The sequence below is a fragment of the Prunus persica genome, chromosome G7, assembly GCF_000346465.2.
Source record: "Prunus persica cultivar Lovell chromosome G7, Prunus_persica_NCBIv2, whole genome shotgun sequence".
NCBI classification, from domain to species: Eukaryota; Viridiplantae; Streptophyta; class Magnoliopsida; order Rosales; family Rosaceae; genus Prunus; species Prunus persica.
The window spans coordinates 16501230-16519161 of record NC_034015.1 but is presented as its reverse complement, the minus strand read 5'-3'; the positions used below and the strand labels follow the sequence as shown (position 1 = coordinate 16519161).

The window sequence follows — 17932 nt, the reverse complement described above, 5'->3', positions numbered from 1 at the left end:
CATAATTTCGTTGTTTTCGTTTTAACGGACTAATAAAAACCAGCCAAAATGCGGAAAGCCAAAAAGCGCCTGGGATCCGTTTTCGACCGAGCGAGCGAGCCAGAAACGAAACTCTGCTACTCTGCTGCTCTGCTGCTTGGCCGGCGCTGCTAATCGAAGCTCTGCGGTGGGCCCCGTGGAGGTGCTGACGTGGCAGCGGCGGATGCGGTGGCGGCGATGAGAAGGCGATCTAGGAGGTCCTTGAAGTAAGACCCAAGTCGGAGAACACACGGTCGGCGTCTGAGAGTTTGGCCGTGGTTCTCCGATTTGCGATCCGGGAACGTTCTAGAACTTCTCCTCTGCCTGCCTTCGGTTTCTGGGTCATCGTGAAATAGCTGCGAGCTTTCGAGCTGGTTCAACAGGTTGGTTCTTGTCTTTCCGCCTATTTTTTATGATTAGCGATTAATTTTTCATTTTTTAATTATTTAATTTCCAGATCGCCGAAAGTTTGTCATTTTCAGAGACAATGATAGAAAATAATTTTTTTTTTCAAATTTTATTGCTAAAAATAATGCGGTCTTTTAGAAATTACATATTTTCTGTGTATATATTGTTGATGCTGGTTCAAGAGGTTTTGATACGGAGGAGAGAAATTTCAAAGGCATTGAAAAGATTTTAACTTTTGGGTGGGAAGAGAAGTTATGTTGTTTCTCTTGAGATTTCTCGTAAATGAAGCCAATGTTAATGCCAAAACTTTGGCCGATTTAGCGTCTTCAATGCACTCACAGAATATGGCTTCGTAGACATTTGAATTTGATTCAAATTGACTATAATGGGTTTATAGTCGTGTGCTCGATACCGAAATTACTAAGGTTTTGGTTTCATGTTATATTCTGATTGATACACTGCGTAGATGTCGTTCAAAGGCATTGTTCGCGAGCTGAGGGAGATGAAAGATGGAATTGGGAGCATGTCAAAGCGAGTGGGTGACCGGAAGCATTGGCATAGTAGGACGATGTCACATATTGCTCCTGATCTGGCACCAAACCCTCCATCTGATTTGATTCAACAGGGTCAGTGGGCAAATTTACCTCCGGAATTGCTTTTGGACATAATTCAGAGGGTAGAAGAAAGTGAAACCACATGGCCTGCTCGAGCTGTTGTTGTTTCTTGTGCTTCAGTTTGTAAGTCATGGAGGGCAATTGTGAGGGAGATTGTCAAAACTCCTGAGCAATGCGGAAGGCTCACATTTCCAATCTCATTGAAGCAGGTGTTGCTTTTTACTTCTTCCCCTAAAGTTTGTGTTTGCATGTACTCATTGCCTCCTCTGAAATGGTGTTAATTTGGTCTGCTTTGTGTAGCCTGGGCCTCGCCAGTCTCCAATACAATGCTTCATTAGAAGGGATAGAGAAACTTCCACATTTTATCTGCACTACGGTCTGGTGCCTTGTAAGTCTCCTCCTAGGGGTTATTTGCTCTTTCCATCATTCTCGTTTTAAATTATCCATCACATAAAATTTTCCTCAAATATCTTGATGAAAAGAAATGTGGTGTTCACTAATATTTTTAAATTGACAGCTGAGGGTGAGAAAGATAAATTATTGTTAGCGGCCAAAAGGATTAGAAGGGCAACAAGCACAGAGTTCATTATATCTTTGGTTGCAGATGATTTTTCTCGAGCCAGCAGTACTTATGTTGGTAAATTGAGGCAAGTGTACGCTATTACACTTGCAAATATCTTTGTCAAGTTATTCATTAGCTATGCTCTTGACAACTTATTCAAAAAACAATTTTTCCAGATCCAACTTTTTGGGTACCAAGTTCACCGTATATGACAGCCAGCCTCCATGTGATGCAGTACCTCAAACAAATAGTCGATCATCTCGAAGGTTCCATTCTAAGCAGGTATCTCCAAGAGTACCAGCATGTAACTACAGTGTTGGAACCGTTTGTTATGAGCTCAATATTCTCCGCACAAGGGGCCCAAGGAGAATGCACTGTGCCATGCCCTCTATTCCTGTCTCTTCTATTCAGGAGGGGGGCACCGCCCCAACACCAACTTTGTTCTCACAAGCATATGATGAGCACTTTGCTCCCTCACCCTGTTCAACAGTAAAGGAGCTAGTCACTGGTTACAGCTCTATAAACCTCTCTGAGCCACATGTCCAGGGTGCAGAACCGCTGGTTTTGAAAAATAAGTCCCCTAGGTGGCATGAGCAGTTACAGTGCTGGTGCCTTAATTTTAGAGGGCGTGTTACGGTGGCTTCTGTAAAAAATTTCCAGCTTGTTGCAGCTGTTGATCCATCCCACAATGTTTCAGCTGAAGAACAAGAGAGGGTAATCCTACAGTTTGGAAAGATTGGAAAAGACATCTTCACCGTGGATTATCGCTATCCCCTGTCCTCTTTCCAGGCATTTGCAATCTGCTTAAGCAGCTTCGACACCAAGCCAGCTTGTGAATGACACTTGCGTGTAGAACATGATCGTCATTTCCTGAATTTTGTCATTTAATTCTGAACCATATGCATGTTCTACCAAGAAGTTTGTAATGCTCGATCACATATTGCTGAAATTCACAGCTATTTCAATCAATTGACTTTTTATCTGAAAGCTGCCAATCCCAAATTTGACTTGTAAGCTGTTTTATGTGGAGCAAAATGAACCCTATCTATATAGGGTTGTTCTATGATGCATGGCCCAGAATCCATACAGATTGTAAAATTCCCGTGTATTTCATTTACACTGTTAACTTGGATCAACATCCAGACAATCCCAGCATTGTAGAACTTTCCCTATCCTTGGCCCTTGTGGAAATGGGAATGATATATGCTTGTGTGACAGCATTTTCAACGGATGATGAAGCAAATCTGACAAAAGCGATACGCTTAAAAAGTCGTAGATCTAAAGTAAAATCGCATTTGAAAAGGTTGAAAAAAGAGATTTGCATGAGTCATGCTTGGCACTTTAAGTGACACATACTTAATTTTGTAAACGACACGGATTCTTGCTTTATATTATGGCTTAGCATCTCATAACTGGTATTATCCAAAAGCTCATTACTTAAAGTTCAAGTCTGAGCTCGATGGTCAATGATGTTTTTATTGTTTAATATTCTAATACTGCTGGACAACGATGTTTCATATAGGCAATGTAGCCCTACGCACAGCTCACACCCCCACCAAAAGAAGAAACAAAAACTCAAAGCTGTTCTAGAGAACTCAGATGAAAATTCAAATCATGCCATAAAAGTACCAAACAACATTTTTCATTGCCGGTGGACATTACATCATAATCTTACAGATATTACATTTCCCATCTGTTTCTTTCTATGCCAGGTCACATTTCTCATCTCACAGAAGAATAGGTGATGAACTCTCTTGAAGTAAACTGAAATGGCTGATGCGGAATAGGGTTCCTGCGCCGTACAAATAAAATGGAAAACATAAACAAAGAATCACACAATATTTCCCATAATCAGCAATTAACGAGCAAGAAAAAGATAAGGAGACGCACGGTCGAGGGCCGTAAACTTTGATCTGCCGCACATGAGTGTCCCTTCCATTAAGGTGATTTGATAGCACGGAGATTTGCAGCATAAAAGTATTGACAAAAGTTTCCCTGCAACCATATTGACAAACATTTCAAAACTTGAAAATCAATTCGAGAAATTAAACATCATCGCCATATATGGATCTATTCTGGGAAATATTTCTTTTAGCATATCTCATTCCTCAAACATATCAACATGCAAACATATTTCACCATCATGTCATTGAACCACATATAAAGGCAAAAGCAAATAATTCATTCAACTCGCTTATTTTTGATTCATCAATCATCAATACTTGTCGCTTTATAAACTGAAATAGGAGGATGTTACTGAACCCAATTTTTTTCCCAGCATTAAGGTCCTCCATGTGACAGAATAGAAAAAAGAGTTGAGCTCCAATTATTATTGAGTGAGGTATTAGAGATTAAATCAAGAAGAACGCAACAGCTATCAAGTTTTGAATTTCTTAACAATAATATTCTACATGTTATTCATGTAAGCTCTTGCAATTGAACCTTGTTGAGCCACCGCAAGTTATAATTTCATGCAAAGATGCAACAATGTTGTAAACAAAACTACAACCCAGGAATAACAAGGAGAAATATGCAATCCAGGTAACTACTAAAGCTTAAAAAATGAATAATGCTTTCACTGCTTACCTAGGATCATTTCCAGACAATGATATATGAACCCAACCAGTTGGCTTATCGAGCTCAACAGTTTTTATGTCCTAAAAACATTTGCAGCACCATAGCCAAAGTTAATCAAATTGGGTCTTAGCCAAGATCACATAGCAGTACAGCACAAAAGGAGATATGTAATACAATCGTTCAAGTAGACAAACAAGAGGAGACAAACATATTACCTTCAAGTTGTGGAAGCCATCCCCGGCACGAATTGAGATCTTACAAGGTGTATAGCTCTCATCAAGCTTGAAATCCACATAGAGAACAACAAGCTGATTTTGTTTCGTTTTTTTGGTGAGAAAAAACAAAACCAATTAGTCAAAATCAAATTTTGGATTTTTAAATAACTAAAAAGATAGAAACTTTCACACATACTTGGAGCTTCACTTTCTTCTGGAATTGAATGTTTACTAAATGAGGTTGCGCACCATCCGATCTGCAAACGAAGCACAAAAGAACAAAACAATTATAAGTTTTCATTTTGCATTTTCGCATTTTTGAGGATCAAGAAAGGAAAAGAGAATTGAAGCAGAGACTGCCAATAAGTATCAAGATTGTCGTCACGAAGAGATGAGACGCCATTGCCGGCCTTGCAAGAGCTGACACTCCAAGCGGCCTTCTTGCCCATTTCTCTGAGATCATCGTCCACTGTTAGCACTTGGTTCCCTCCTGTCAGCTTCCCTTCCTCTTCCCCCTCTGATGATTCTGTCGCCATTGCCTCTTCTTCTATGGTTCTTCTATGAACAGGAAGAAGAAAAGAAAAAAGAAAAACCCTAATTTGATCAAGTACCAAAAACCCCAAACCCTAGCTTAGAGAGCAGCCTGATGCGAAGAATCAATCAAAGCAAAACCCTTTATATCATAAAATAAAAATAAAAAGTCTGCAAAAATGAAGCGCCTCTGTTGATGATTTTGAAATTTTGAAATGTAATTTCTCGTAGTGTTTTAGACTTCAGGGTTATGTAAAAGGCGCTGGTTAATTTGGCGGTTTTAAAAAGAGAAAATGGACAAAATTGTCGCGCTAGAAGAAGGGTTCGAACCTTCGACCTTGTGGTTAACAGCCACACGCTCTAACCAACTGAGCTACTCCAGCTTTTGATGATATCGGCCCGTATAGTTACTACGTATATTAATTAGAATACCACCTAACTTCTTATATTTTTCACTCCGAATTTTTTTTAATAAGGTTTTTTATGCGAAATTAAACCACATAACTTTATGACGTAATTGCTTATGATTATATGACGTAATTTTTCATTCACCAGTTTTTACTTTTGATTCATGAATAATCAAAGTTGATGTATAGGGGTCTCGGAGCTCAATCGGTTAAAGAATTTATATATTTTATCTACGATATCACTTGTAGAAAACACAAAAAGAAAACAAAGTGGAGAATCATATGCAACTTCAGTGGGATCAATCGATCCCAATACTATTTCTTCTCTCCCAGTGATCTTGAATGAAGATGCAATTTTGATCCAATATTCTTGAGTTTTTTTTTTTTCTTGTTTCAAAAGTGAGCATTAATGTGTTTCATGATGGTGATCAGCCTTCCACCGTCATCACTTAGCCAAGGTTTTGCCAACTCTGCTATTGGCTCGTTAAAAATGAAAAGGTTCTCAATTAATACCCACCAATCAATATTTACTTTTTTTTTTTTTTTTGGCCAAATCAATATTGACCTATTGAACATGTTTGATATGCCTCATTCTTAAGAATGGCAGGGAATGATGGTTCATGTAAGAGAGCTGGCAAAAATATTGGATTCCATAGCACCTTCCTTCTCTAAATTTCATCTTTTCCAGCAGGCTGCTACAGTGTACCAGGCAATACATATATGATTATGAATGCAAAATCTGTCAAGCCACAAGTACATACAAATGCAATGAGAAAAGGGATTCAATTTTCACAAGCACATCAAATAACATCATTCTATCATTTTTATGGAGTATGCAGCTGCAAAAGGGTAGAAGATACACTATGAATGAAGATTAAAAGCTGAGAGTCTAAATCTTAGCTGAATTCTAAAAACCTGATAAAAACTATGTCTAATTTAGTATGACCGCAAAAGCCAATCAACTTCCTTCTATATTTACATATGACATGATGTTACCTTAACTCAGCTTTACGACCACAAAGCTCTCCAAGCTAGAAGCAATGAACCTTAACAGACATTGGCTTCATTTCTTCTTTTTCGGTGCAAGCGAACTGGGCTTTGAGAACTTGAGCATTGTCCTTCCAAAGAATCCTGATGTCTTTGACAACTTCTTTCCAGCAGAGTGATTGTCATTGTCTTTAGATGCATCAAGGTCAGATCCAGAGCATTCTTGCTCATCAACGTAATCGATATCTCTTAAGAGCCGTAGCACTTCCAATGCACTTATCATTGCTCTCTCTTTCCCATTGTTAGATAAAAAGACAAGAGCAGGGATAACACCCTCATGCATGACCAAGTGACAAAATTCAACACGCTGAGAACATAAAGAAAGGAGGATAGCAACAGCATGCTCTTGGTCCTCACTACTGCCTGTCTCAAGTACTTCAGCAATAGAAGCAATGCATCCGCTAGTTTCAGCAATGGAAATCCTGGCCTCTTCAGTATCACACAAATTTTTCAATATGGAAATGCAGTTTCCTGCAAGAGCGTCATCTTTAAAGAAAGAAACCAGTTTTGGGATACACTCCAAAGACACAATTTTTGGACAAATGTCTCTGTTTAAGGACAAATTATACAAAACCTTAATGGCTTTTCCTTGTATATCTTTGATCTGGGAATCAAGGAGTTTTAGAATGGATGAAAGTGCACCAGACTCTGAGATCTTAGACCTGCAATGCTGTTGGACAGACACAATTTCCAATATCGCAAGAGCTTTTTCTATGACCTTTGAATCAAGATAAGATGCCAGCAGAGTATATGCGTCTTCAACTAAGTACGGTATATCATTTCTACATTAGGCAACAAGAAGGAAATTAAAAGAAAAAAATTATAAACCTATCCATAAGCAAAAGCAAGAGCACAGTCAATAAGAGAGTAATGACATAGTTAAGAAATGACTGCAGTAAGAATTCCCAGCTACAAAATATAAATTTACCTGTTTTTGCTCACAAAGGTGAACAATAATTTAAATCCATCTCTCTGAGCTTTTACATCATCCAGGTCATGGGCATCCCTTAAAAATTTGATGAGAGGTTCAACAAAATTCTTAGATGACATAGAGTAAGAAGCTTGAGGATTGCATTTCAAATGGCTTTTGACATCTTCAACAACCTTGCATTGGGATTCCCATGGGAGCTCACCAAGTTTAGATAGAAATTCTGAATCTGTCTCACAATTTTTAGCATACCGGTATTTCAGAGAATCGTCATACTCCTGCACCAAACTCAAGCCACTTTCTATCTTTGTGCGTGAAGAATCTGAATTGTAACTAGTATCTAAGGATCCAAATGATACATTGCTGAGATCCATTTGCACATGTATATCATTCATAGAACTGCCCAAACTAGCAATGGAAGTGGAGGAGGTTTCCCATGAGAGGGTTTCTGGTTGCATACTTGCGTCGAGAATGGTGACTCCATACTCTGTACACCACCTTGATATTAACTCCTTCATGGCAGCGTTTGGAGTAAATGACAGGTGGGTGAGCTTCATATGAGTTTTTGGGCATGTATCATGACCCTCATCAAACCACTTCTGTATCCACTTCTTTTCGTATGTTTGTCCAGAAGCAATAACAACAGGATCATACATCAATCTGGAAGATATTCCGCATAAAAATTCCTCAGGAGGTACAGTTCTGTGCAACATGTCACTTCGATTATATTGATTATATTTAACATGAGGTTCAGCTTCAGTATATTGATTATATTCCAAACCATTGCCAGAAGTCTCAGATGCCAAGGATCCTTGTTGCCACATAGAGGCCCCCTCTGCTTGCTTCCCCATTATTAAGTGTCCATACTTCTTGATTAGATACAAGAAATATGTCAAAATATGCTTTTTTCGAAGGTCACTATCACCAACTTTATCTAGCAACTTCTTAATAGATCTTTTCTCTATCAACATTGCCTTTGATGATGTAATATGAAGCCTCCAAGATGCAATTTGAAGAGCCGTGATTTCAGAATCCTCCCTTGAGTTTGATTGAGAAGCATCTTGATGGAGCAATCCTCGGACAACCCTCCCAGCCTGTTCTTCAGATGGGTCCAGTATAAAGGTTGCACCTTTAAGATCATCGACTATTTGAGAGATCTGCAGATAACCTTTCATCATCAGCTCCACCAAACAATTGTGACTCAAATTGGTATGAACCAACATAGAAAATTAAAATTTTATGACAAAAATTACATTGACTTAGAAACAGGTTGATGCTGCCAGAAAAAGAAGAAGATTCATAAATGACAAGCTGCTAGAAGCCTAGGACATAAAACTTCAACATTGTTTTCATTCACTGAATATCCATAAATGTTTGAACACTGTTATACTGTTGCACACAGGTCACTGGCCAGCACCCCATCAGAAGGGAGTGTAGGATTGGGGGAAAAAGGAAATATCAAGGGGGCATGTAAATTTTTATTAGGAAAAAGGGCATGTAAATTGACAAACCTCCACTACTAACATCACTGGAACCCAATTCTGAATTTCGCGTAAATTTTGCTCCAACAAGTTCCTTGATTTTTGACATCTTGAGACTATTACATCCCCTGTAAATGCCTGCAAGTGATGCAAAGGAACTATCAACCATAGAAAGACAGGTAGGTACAGAGTTCATAGTGGAGAAACGCACTGAGTATATGACAAGAAATGAAATGCCTTGGTTTTGCATTCCAAAATGACTAACCCGTAGGCATTGGAGCAAGCTCCATAAAAAAAGTTTCTCAAGGGTAAGTTCCATTAGGAAACATGACAACCTAATGCAGAAACAAGTGTAGAGGTTTCCTAGAAAAAGGAAGAAAAGAATGCAGTTATTTATGTTTCTTCCTCCGTTATTTATTCAAGGATCGCCAAATCTTGTTATCTTTTACTTGGCTAGGCAGCATGGAACAATCTCAGTTGCTGTTCCAACACCATATTGACACATTCAATAAACAGTCTTCTCACTCCATCTACTTTCTTCTACTAAATCAAGCAAAGGTACAAACCAGGTAGAGTTTACTAGAATCGCTGCAATGCTGGAGAAGTAGCTTGGCTTTCTCAATTGCACGAGTTAACAAGCATAGAGCCTGTATTCCTGTTGTGCACCGAGGTCTTGCTGCTTCTATATCTGGAAATATCCGTGAAATTCTATCTACCAACTTCATAAGTTCCGTGCACATCAAACGATGAACCTGTTATCATGAATAACAATTTTGTAAAAATCCAACTAATATGACCACACAATTAGATAAATGCACTTAAAATGTTCAAGGACACAACTATCTCAAGTCTGAGATTCCTTAGAGAATCCATTAGGTTTTACAAGGAACCCTTATCATTTGTCATGTTCCTAATACTAGTTCTCAATTGGATACACCCTAACGTTTCTTTTTGTTTTTCCATGCAAAATACAGAAATATTATTAGGGTCATATTCTGTCATCTTGAAGAAATATCAGTACAAGTTTTTGTGTCGCTTTTCTTGTCCCAAGTTTTATATCAGCTACTGGAAGCTCAACAGCTATTATCTTCCTTTCAAAAATCAACTATTAGTTGGGAAGATGCATAAAACTACACTATGTATACATTTGAACTTTATATTTCATACATCAAAGCAAATACAAACTTGAGCAATTCACAGTTTCATTAGTTTTGTTAAATTTTTAAAAAATATATATGTATAAAAATAAAATAAAAAGGTTGTTTCTTGTCATATGTGATTAAAGCTGATCAGACATTGAATCCATAACTACAAAGTGAATGCATATTCAAAGTTGGACATCCCATATGAAACAAAATAAGAGACTTGTGTGGCATATCACACCTTAAAGGAATGGGGTTTTCTCACAGTCTCCACCCCTTCAGCAGCATCAGTACCCATTCAAGAGGAATTATCTCATATCTGGGTATTCAATAACAAGAAAAAGATGGTTACTGTCATATGGTTCAACCATATCTCTGTACATATTATGCAGAAAATCTAATATTGTGAAACAGTTACATGTCAACATTCCGTAAACATGCATCCCGTATGCAAAACAATGTGACTTCGGTCACAGGTTCTAAGCAACAGCAAATTGCAAAACTTTATTTTCGAGTTAAGGCATTAATTATGCAAATAATGAATGGGAACCGTCAAGAATCCATAAAAAAGAAACACTCAACTTAAAATTAGATTATAAAGTTTATCACACTCCCATATCAAGAACAATTTGCAGAGTTTGGTAGAGGTCCTAACAAAATCATTTTCAAATATATGCGGCAGAAAAGAAATTTAACCAGTAACAGAATTTGGGAACCAAATAATCATTGCAGAAGACCATATTTGATTGCTTCAACTGGGTAATGTTCCTGTTTGGAATCATTTCACCACAAAGATTCATGCATTAGCATTCATGACTGACAATTTTAAGTACATGCAATCTTATTGTGCCTTATATTAAAGATTTTCCATTTCCCACCTAAACAACTATTACTGTTATAAATCACAAAGTTATAGCCCACTCATCATTTGAATTATACTTGAGTTGGAGCTATTTGATAGATTTTGAGAATAAAGTTGAAGACTGCAAAAACTTGTCCAGGACCCTTTCAATCTCTGTTTTGCTTCTTTTTTCTATAACATACCAACGAAGCTAGATATTAAGAAGCTCTGATCTGATGTAGGCTATAACTTGAGCCATATATAAAATAGAGACCAAACTTGATGACAACTATCTAAGAAAAACAAAAATAAGAAAAAATGGACTCACCAAGTGACACAGAAAGTAGAGCTACGTTCACAAGCTCCCTCCTCAGTCTTCAGCCCACATAGATATGCTAAAAATTGAAAATAACCACAACCCAATTCATATAACCCACAAAATATGGCCAATATATCCACCTTTCACAACCCCTTGAAACTCCAAGTCTCTACGATTACACAAAAGTACCCACTGCCTACAGACTAGCTCTTAAACTACAAGAATTCTCAAAGAAGTTGTCAAATTTCAAGCAGAATTCAGCTTCTTGTACTGATAAACCATCCCATATATGAGAAAGTAAAAGAACAAACAGTATTTTTACACAAACTTTTAAGAAGCCCAGAAACCCACGCAAGGAGCACCAATCAAAGTGCGTAGCTTCTATATCCAAAGCAGAAAACAACCCAGGAAGAAAGGGGTAATCTTTATCACAGAATGTAAAGCATGCCCACAAGGGAGACTAGCAGTTGGAATCTAGGGGCAACCGAGTCTTTGCACTACAAACAAAACGAATAACTTAATTGAAAACACAAGCTTTATCTGGTTGTGTTAAGACTTCGAATAACTATAACACAAGAGAGAGAGAGAGACAGAGAGCAGTCAACAAGCATGAGGTTTTACTGGTCGTCTTTGTCACAAAGAGAGAGCAAAGACCCAGTGGGTTCTTCTGTCTCACTCGCAGACATCACATAACAAAACGAAAAACTTAATTGAAAACACAAGCGTTATCTGGTTGTGTTGAGACTTCGAATAACTATAACTCGAGAGAGAGAGAGAGAGAGAGAGAGAGAGAGCAGTCAACGAGAATGAGGTTGTACTGGTCGTCTTTGTCACAAAGTGAGAGAAAGAGAGAGAGAAAAGACCCAGTGGGTTCTTCTGTCTCACTCGCAGACGTCACATAGCATTGAAGCAGCATGACATGCCTGTCACGGCTGTGATCAATTTCACCGTGTGAAATGGTGGTAGCCTGGGCTCCACATTATAGAATCTGATTGTTAATAAACTGTAAATTAATTACGCGATGGCTGTGATGGTGGGTTCTCGTTAATCTGAGTGGCCATTTGTAAAACGTCAAAAGAAGCTGGCCTTTCAAATGCGCAGGCTATATTGAAGAAGTCTCATCAAGGGTCTTCAAAAACTAGAACAGTACTGACCAACCAAAAAAACTAGTGAACACGGGTAAATGTAAATGCTCTTAACTTAATCACTTGAACTATATTCACAGAATTTAATTTAGTAAAAAATGATTTTAACTTGCAAATCAGAGATTTTATATTCAAAATCTTTATGATATCTTAATTGTATATGTGAGAAATACTCCTCTCTTATACTTTATACTGTACATATTATTGTTTGTACTAAAAAAACAATTTCACTGCAAGCCATCTCCCTTTCTTTTTCTAATTCAAGGAAAGAAGGGAAAAAAATCCAAATAGAATGAGAGCCATTCAGAAAGGCCTGACCCCATTGGCCTTTGGGTGTGTGGCTTTATGACAGCAAAAGGGACCTTTTAAAGTGACCAAGTGAGCGGTGACGTGTGGGGTCTACTAGCAGAAAAAAATCTGAGATTAAGAAGCATCCAAGAGACACAGGCCCTCAACACAATGAGCATGGGGTACGATTAAACGTAGAGGGAGGGGAACATTTGAAATGCATTATTACCATAATGACTTTTCTTGGAAAAAACCTTTGAGCCAAGAAAAGGAGAAATTAAACACACCAATCCTTGTATGGCCAAATCCTATCTTGTCTGATCACTCAAATTCGGCTGACGTCTGACTTGTTAAAGATTAGGTATATAATCAAATTTGTATAATAATATTCTCAACCTTCTTGATTAGCTAATATAGTGGTCAAACCGGTTAATGTGAATTGAGGATTGGCGTTTGTTTGATACAAGAAACAATATAGACAATGAGTTTCAATTATATAGTAATGTGATAGAAAAAATCTTAAGTGTAACTGGCTTCATGGTACATTTTTTCGTAAAAATATTTAAAAGATGATAAGTAACTGTAATATTATTTTTAAGTATAACCGATTATGGAGTAGATTTTCTCGTAAAAATATTAGGAAGATGAAGGGTAGATGTAAGCTATTTTGGCAGAAGTAATAAGATATTAAGTTAGTTCTATTTATGGCTCATATTCATTTGTTTCCATGTGTTTATCGATTACATGACTTTGATGATGAATTACCAACGTTAGCAATAATTGTCAAAAAAGAAAAGAGCAAGTGGCTAGTGAGGGACAAATATTGATTACATGATTTTGTTTCGTTCTCTTGCCCGCATTTTGTCCTTCGAAGCAAAAGATTTCAACTTATTCAAACAACTTTTTTTTAATCTCAACCTTTCCGTTCAAAAGCTTGTAAATCTTCTTCATCTTATTTCTAAGGAGGTATTCAACTGTCTCCTTTTTCTTTGTTTGTTGGGGTTTCCTCTTTTCACAAGATAACAGTTGCATTCTCAGCAAAATCACTGACAAATTTCCTGAATGTTTACTTGTTGGGTTGGTTAATAAAATATGAAAGGGTAATTTAAAATTTGAAAAAAAAAAAAAAAAAAAAAGAGGAAAGGCTTTCATAGAAAAGAAAGGTCAAAAAAGGCAATTAAATTTGTAGCAAAAACTATTATAATTTAGCTATTCTTCAAAGACTGTACCAAGTCTAAACAGCTACAATTGAGAAGGAGTCAAGTTGACAGTACAATATTCGAGTATTCAATCATAAGCTTTTATGATAAAAAAATGTTGAAATTTTCATAAGAAATCTATGTGCTTTTTTTAAAAAGCAATATAAATTAGGTGTTTCTCTAGAAAGTATTTATATGACTCGTAACCACTTCTAAATCTTTATGTCAAATACTATCAAAAACGCTTTTGGTTATTAGAAAGTATTTTTGGCCCTTTCAGAAACACTCTCAAAATCTAAAGCCATCTCCAGTTATAGGGCCAAATGTAGTCCATGACTATAAATTTAGCCCTCCAAAATATTAATTTTTTTAAAGAATAGTATAAGGTTAAATTTTTCCATCTCCAGCTATGCATGGCTATATTTTAGGGTCCATCATATTTTATTATTTTGAGAAAAACTATAGTACAACACTCATATATTCCACAACTATGTATTGTTTGATTTAATTAAACTATTATCTAGAAAAAAAAATCCATATATGACACGTATACGTTGATAACATTTAAAAATGCTATTTTAAAAAAAATTATCCTAACGGCTAGCCAACATCATCGATGACGTCAATGCACCTTTAATATTGACTATTGGATATGCATTTGCACGAAATATTTTGTGCTTTGCCCAATATTCCACAAAACAGGCCTAATTTCCTTCTCTAAGAGCATCTCCACCCATAAGGGCTAAGGGTAAGGCAAGGGCTGCACTATTTACGTGAATAGTGGCAACCTTGCCATTTGTAGTTCCACCTCAAAAGGCTAGGGCAAGGGCAAGAAAAAAAAAAGAATATGCAACAAAATATAAACTTGTTATGTATTTATAGGAAAAGTGAATAAAATTGTTATGTATTTATAGGGAAAACATCCATAAATTTTTGGTTTTTTTTTTTTTAAATTTTTTTTTTTTTTTTTTTTGGCTCGCTGACGTCAGTGCCTTCGAGCTGAAGCCCAAGCAAGATCTGCCCTTGAACCTGCCCGGTCTGGATTTGCTGCACTGGAGAGTGGATTGGGCTCGAGGGAGGCCTTTTAAACTGGCAGCGCCCCTGCACTGGAGATGCTCTAACAAACTTGGGCAGAGTCACAATTGCATGACCTCTGACATGTGAAGGAAAACTGGCTAGCCTCCCTGTAAGTTAGCATATGTTATTATCCAAACCAAAAGTAATCGCATAAGTTGGGTGGAGCAAACCAAAATTTGCAAGGTGCATATGTGAGGGCTTCAAAGTACAACGTGCAAAAACAATGGCCCTTCAAATTTGATCTTAAATCTCATTTGCTTTTTGTAACCCATCATTTTCACACCGTAAAATCGAAGCCAGGGCTTATCTATCTGGCTTGTGGGTTCGCGTTTCCAAGTTGCTCACATACGAAAGCATGGATGGATTTAGCTTTCTTTGACGACAAGATTCTTCTGTGCATTGCATGCATCACCTTTTAACTGGCCTAAATGACTTGCAGCGACCAACTTTCGACCACCTTTCAGAAAACCCTTCTAAAAGCTCGCATGGTTTTAAATTTGCAGCATTTTCAACCATCTGGGGGAATTATTTCTTAGTTGATTTGTGACACCACACTTGATAATTTCTCTTCTTGAAAAGCACATGTATAGGGCTCTGGTTGGAAGGCCAAAGGGCCAAATGTGGCCTTCTAAATTTGGCAATTTTTTTTTTTTATAGCCAATGGCTGGAGATGGCCTAAGGAGCTAGAATTGAGACAAGGGTCAAAGCTCACATTACAATATTCGAGTATAAAATATTGTTAAAGGAAAATGTGAACTTCCCAACATAATTTCACCACCACTAATTAAATAATGGGATTTTATTATTTTAGGTTCGACTCATTCGAGACACAGTGTCTCTTAATTACAATCCCTTGCTTTAAGGGAACACCCTTTGATTTCATCATAAAGAAACAGAATGTGTGTGTTTGGTTTTGCGGCTGCCCCTAAGTCGAACCTCAGGGTGCCTACGTATCCCTTGTGGGAATCAAGCCACTCGTAGTTCAAAGAATTACAATGAATAAATTACTCATCACAAAGGAGGAATTTGAATGAATTTAATTGAGAAGTGTTTGAGTGAATTTAGCTGAATAAACTAGGAATTCGATATGGAATTGTGTTTGGGGGCGAATTTGGTAAAGAATAAACTAGGGATTCTGTTTGGACATTTGGACGGTTGTATCTAGATTGATTCTCTAGATTGCCTACGTACCCTTTCGAAGGGATCAAACCAACGTTGTTCGAAATTGATTTGTGTGGAGATAAATATTTGATTTGTGGGAATTTGGTTGACATAACCAGTGATTCAAATTTGGTTGCGGTTGTGTCTATTAAGATGCTAGACTGCTTACGTACCCTTGATGAGATCAACCCGGCGTAGTTCCAAAATTAGAAATTAATGGGTAAGTGTGGCCCACTAATTTAGAATTTGTGTATTTGGGACAATTTGGAGATTTTCATAGGTAGATGACTTATGGGAAAAATTGGAAATAATGGGTAAGTGAGGCCCAATAATTTAGAATTTGTGTCTTTGAGACAATTTAGGAGTTTTCATATGTAGATGACCTATGGAAAAAATTGAAAATCAATGGGTAAGTGTGGCCCACTAATTGAGAATTTGTGTTTGAGATATTTGAATTTAATCTCATTAGAATTTTCATGGGTAGGTGACCCATGAGAAAAATTGAAAATTAATGGGTGAGTGTAGCCCACTAATTGAGAATTTGTGTTTTAGATATTTAAATTTAATCTTTTTGGAATTTTCATGGGTAAATGACCCATGGAAAAAGTTGGAAATTAATGGGTCAGTGTGGCCCACCAATTGAGAATTTGTGTTTTGAGATTTAAATTTATTCTCATTGGAATTTTCATGGGTAGATGACCCATGAGAAAAATTGGAAATTAATGAGTGAGTGTGACCCATTAATTGAGAATTTTTGTTTGAGAGATTTGAATTTAATCTCATTGGAATTTTCATGGGTAGGTGACCCATGAGAAAAATTGGATGGTTTTGTACCATTTTCCTTATTGTGAATGTGAAAGAAAAATAATGAGCAATTTTGATTAACTCACTAATTTTTTTAAATTGACATTTGCACTTGGAAAAGTGTTTTGACGAATTTGGTTAGGATAAACCAGGGATTCAAATTGGGTTGCGGTTGCGTCAAGTGGGATGCTAGACTGCCTACGTACCCTTAACGGAATCAAACCGGCGTAGTTCCAAAATTAGAAATTAATGGGTAAGTGTGGCCTACTAATTGAGAATTTGTGTTTGAGAGATTTGAATTTAATCTCATTAGAATTTGCATGGATAGATGACCCATGAGAAAAATTGGAAATTAATGGATAAGTGTAACCCACGATTTGAAAATTTGTGTTTGAGAGATTTTAGATTAATCTCAATGAAATTTGTATGGATAGATGACCTATGAGAAAAATTGGATGGTGTTGTATCATTTTTCTTTTTGTCAATGTCCAAGAAAAATAATGAGTAATTTTAATTAACCCACTCATTTTCTGAAATTGACATTTGCATTTGGATCCAAATATGGCTATAAAGATTTTTTTTATAAAATTAATTAATTAACCATATAATGAAAAATTTGGACTTCTGAAAATTTAATGGGTAATTATTTGGCTACCCATTAAATATATTGGGCTTTTAAGAATTAATGGATATATAACCCAATAATTTGACTAATGGGCCCTTTATTTTGTTTGTTTGCTAAGAAGCCGACATATGGGGAACTCAATGCATGGGCTGTCCCAACGTGGCCCTTCCCAATTTCTGCTTCTTTTCCCTTGTGTTTTTTTAGGAAAATTCACTATTATATCCAATATAGGGGCCCAAATTATAAAAATACCCTATATGAAATGGATTTTAGAAACACACCCAAAGCTCATTTACAACATAACAAAGAAACTTTTAACTTCTTATAAATTACAAAACTGCCATCAATTTCTTAAAATAAGCTCAACTCCAAAATCTCATAAAAATACCCAAAACACTCAATAGGGTATCAAAGTAATTTAATAATTAATATTAAATATAATAAGGTCATCTGTCAATTTTTAGGTTTATTTATAGAAATTCAATGATGTAGGATTTATATATAATATTAGTGCTAAGAATTGATATATCATTAAACAGAGAG

General features: G+C 36.7%; 3 protein-coding genes and 1 non-coding gene across 4 annotated transcripts; 1 reads left to right on the top strand and 3 right to left on the bottom strand.

The window, feature by feature from the left end:
* On the top strand, positions 33-2665 carry LOC18769664 (tubby-like F-box protein 5). Its single transcript, XM_007202104.2, has 5 exons — positions 33-401; positions 893-1249; positions 1341-1428; positions 1558-1687; positions 1779-2665. Exons 2-5 carry the CDS (start codon positions 893-895, stop codon positions 2440-2442), a joined length of 1239 nt encoding a protein of 412 aa, XP_007202166.1. The 5' UTR covers positions 33-401; the 3' UTR covers positions 2443-2665.
* On the bottom strand, positions 3065-5220 carry LOC18771126 (anaphase-promoting complex subunit 10). Its single transcript, XM_007202555.2, has 6 exons — positions 4752-5220; positions 4591-4651; positions 4395-4487; positions 4189-4259; positions 3493-3597; positions 3065-3394 (listed from the first exon to the last, which is right to left on the bottom strand). The coding sequence occupies exons 1-6, from the start codon at positions 4928-4930 to the stop codon at positions 3325-3327; spliced, it is 579 nt and encodes a 192-aa protein (XP_007202617.1). The 5' UTR covers positions 4931-5220; the 3' UTR covers positions 3065-3324.
* TRNAN-GUU lies at positions 5235-5308 on the bottom strand. Its single transcript has one exon. It is a non-coding gene; the product is annotated as a tRNA-Asn (tRNA).
* On the bottom strand, positions 6091-11908 carry LOC18770285 (U-box domain-containing protein 5). Its single transcript, XM_007204038.2, has 6 exons — positions 11100-11908; positions 10172-10249; positions 9355-9540; positions 8819-8926; positions 7308-8464; positions 6091-7161 (listed from the first exon to the last, which is right to left on the bottom strand). The coding sequence occupies exons 2-6, from the start codon at positions 10226-10228 to the stop codon at positions 6396-6398; spliced, it is 2274 nt and encodes a 757-aa protein (XP_007204100.2). The 5' UTR covers positions 10229-10249; positions 11100-11908; the 3' UTR covers positions 6091-6395.

What these genes read in the sequence shown, in the direction of transcription:
- LOC18769664 (XM_007202104.2), top strand. Translation starts at nt 893, where the DNA reads ATGTCGTTCAAAGGCATTGTTCGCGAGCTGAGGGAGATGAAAGATGGA. An exon ending in GCACTACGGTCTGGTGCCTT is followed by an intron (nt 1,429 to 1,557) that starts GTAAGTCTCCTC and finishes TTAAATTGACAG; the next exon opens with CTGAGGGTGAGAAAGATAAA. An exon ending in ACTTATGTTGGTAAATTGAG is followed by an intron (nt 1,688 to 1,778) that starts GCAAGTGTACGC and finishes CAATTTTTCCAG; the next exon opens with ATCCAACTTTTTGGGTACCA.
- LOC18771126 (XM_007202555.2), bottom strand. Translation starts at nt 4,930, where the DNA reads ATGGCGACAGAATCATCAGAGGGGGAAGAGGAAGGGAAGCTGACAGGA. An exon ending in AATCTTGATACTTATTGGCA is followed by an intron (nt 4,652 to 4,751) that starts GTCTCTGCTTCA and finishes CTTCGTTTGCAG; the next exon opens with ATCGGATGGTGCGCAACCTC. An exon ending in ATGGCTTCCACAACTTGAAG is followed by an intron (nt 4,260 to 4,394) that starts GTAATATGTTTG and finishes AAATGTTTTTAG; the next exon opens with GACATAAAAACTGTTGAGCT.
- LOC18770285 (XM_007204038.2), bottom strand. Translation starts at nt 10,228, where the DNA reads ATGGGTACTGATGCTGCTGAAGGGGTGGAGACTGTGAGAAAACCCCAT. An exon ending in ATTCTAGTAAACTCTACCTG is followed by an intron (nt 8,927 to 9,354) that starts GTTTGTACCTTT and finishes CATCACTTGCAG; the next exon opens with GCATTTACAGGGGATGTAAT. An exon ending in ACCTTTGTGAGCAAAAACAG is followed by an intron (nt 7,162 to 7,307) that starts GTAAATTTATAT and finishes TGCCTAATGTAG; the next exon opens with AAATGATATACCGTACTTAG.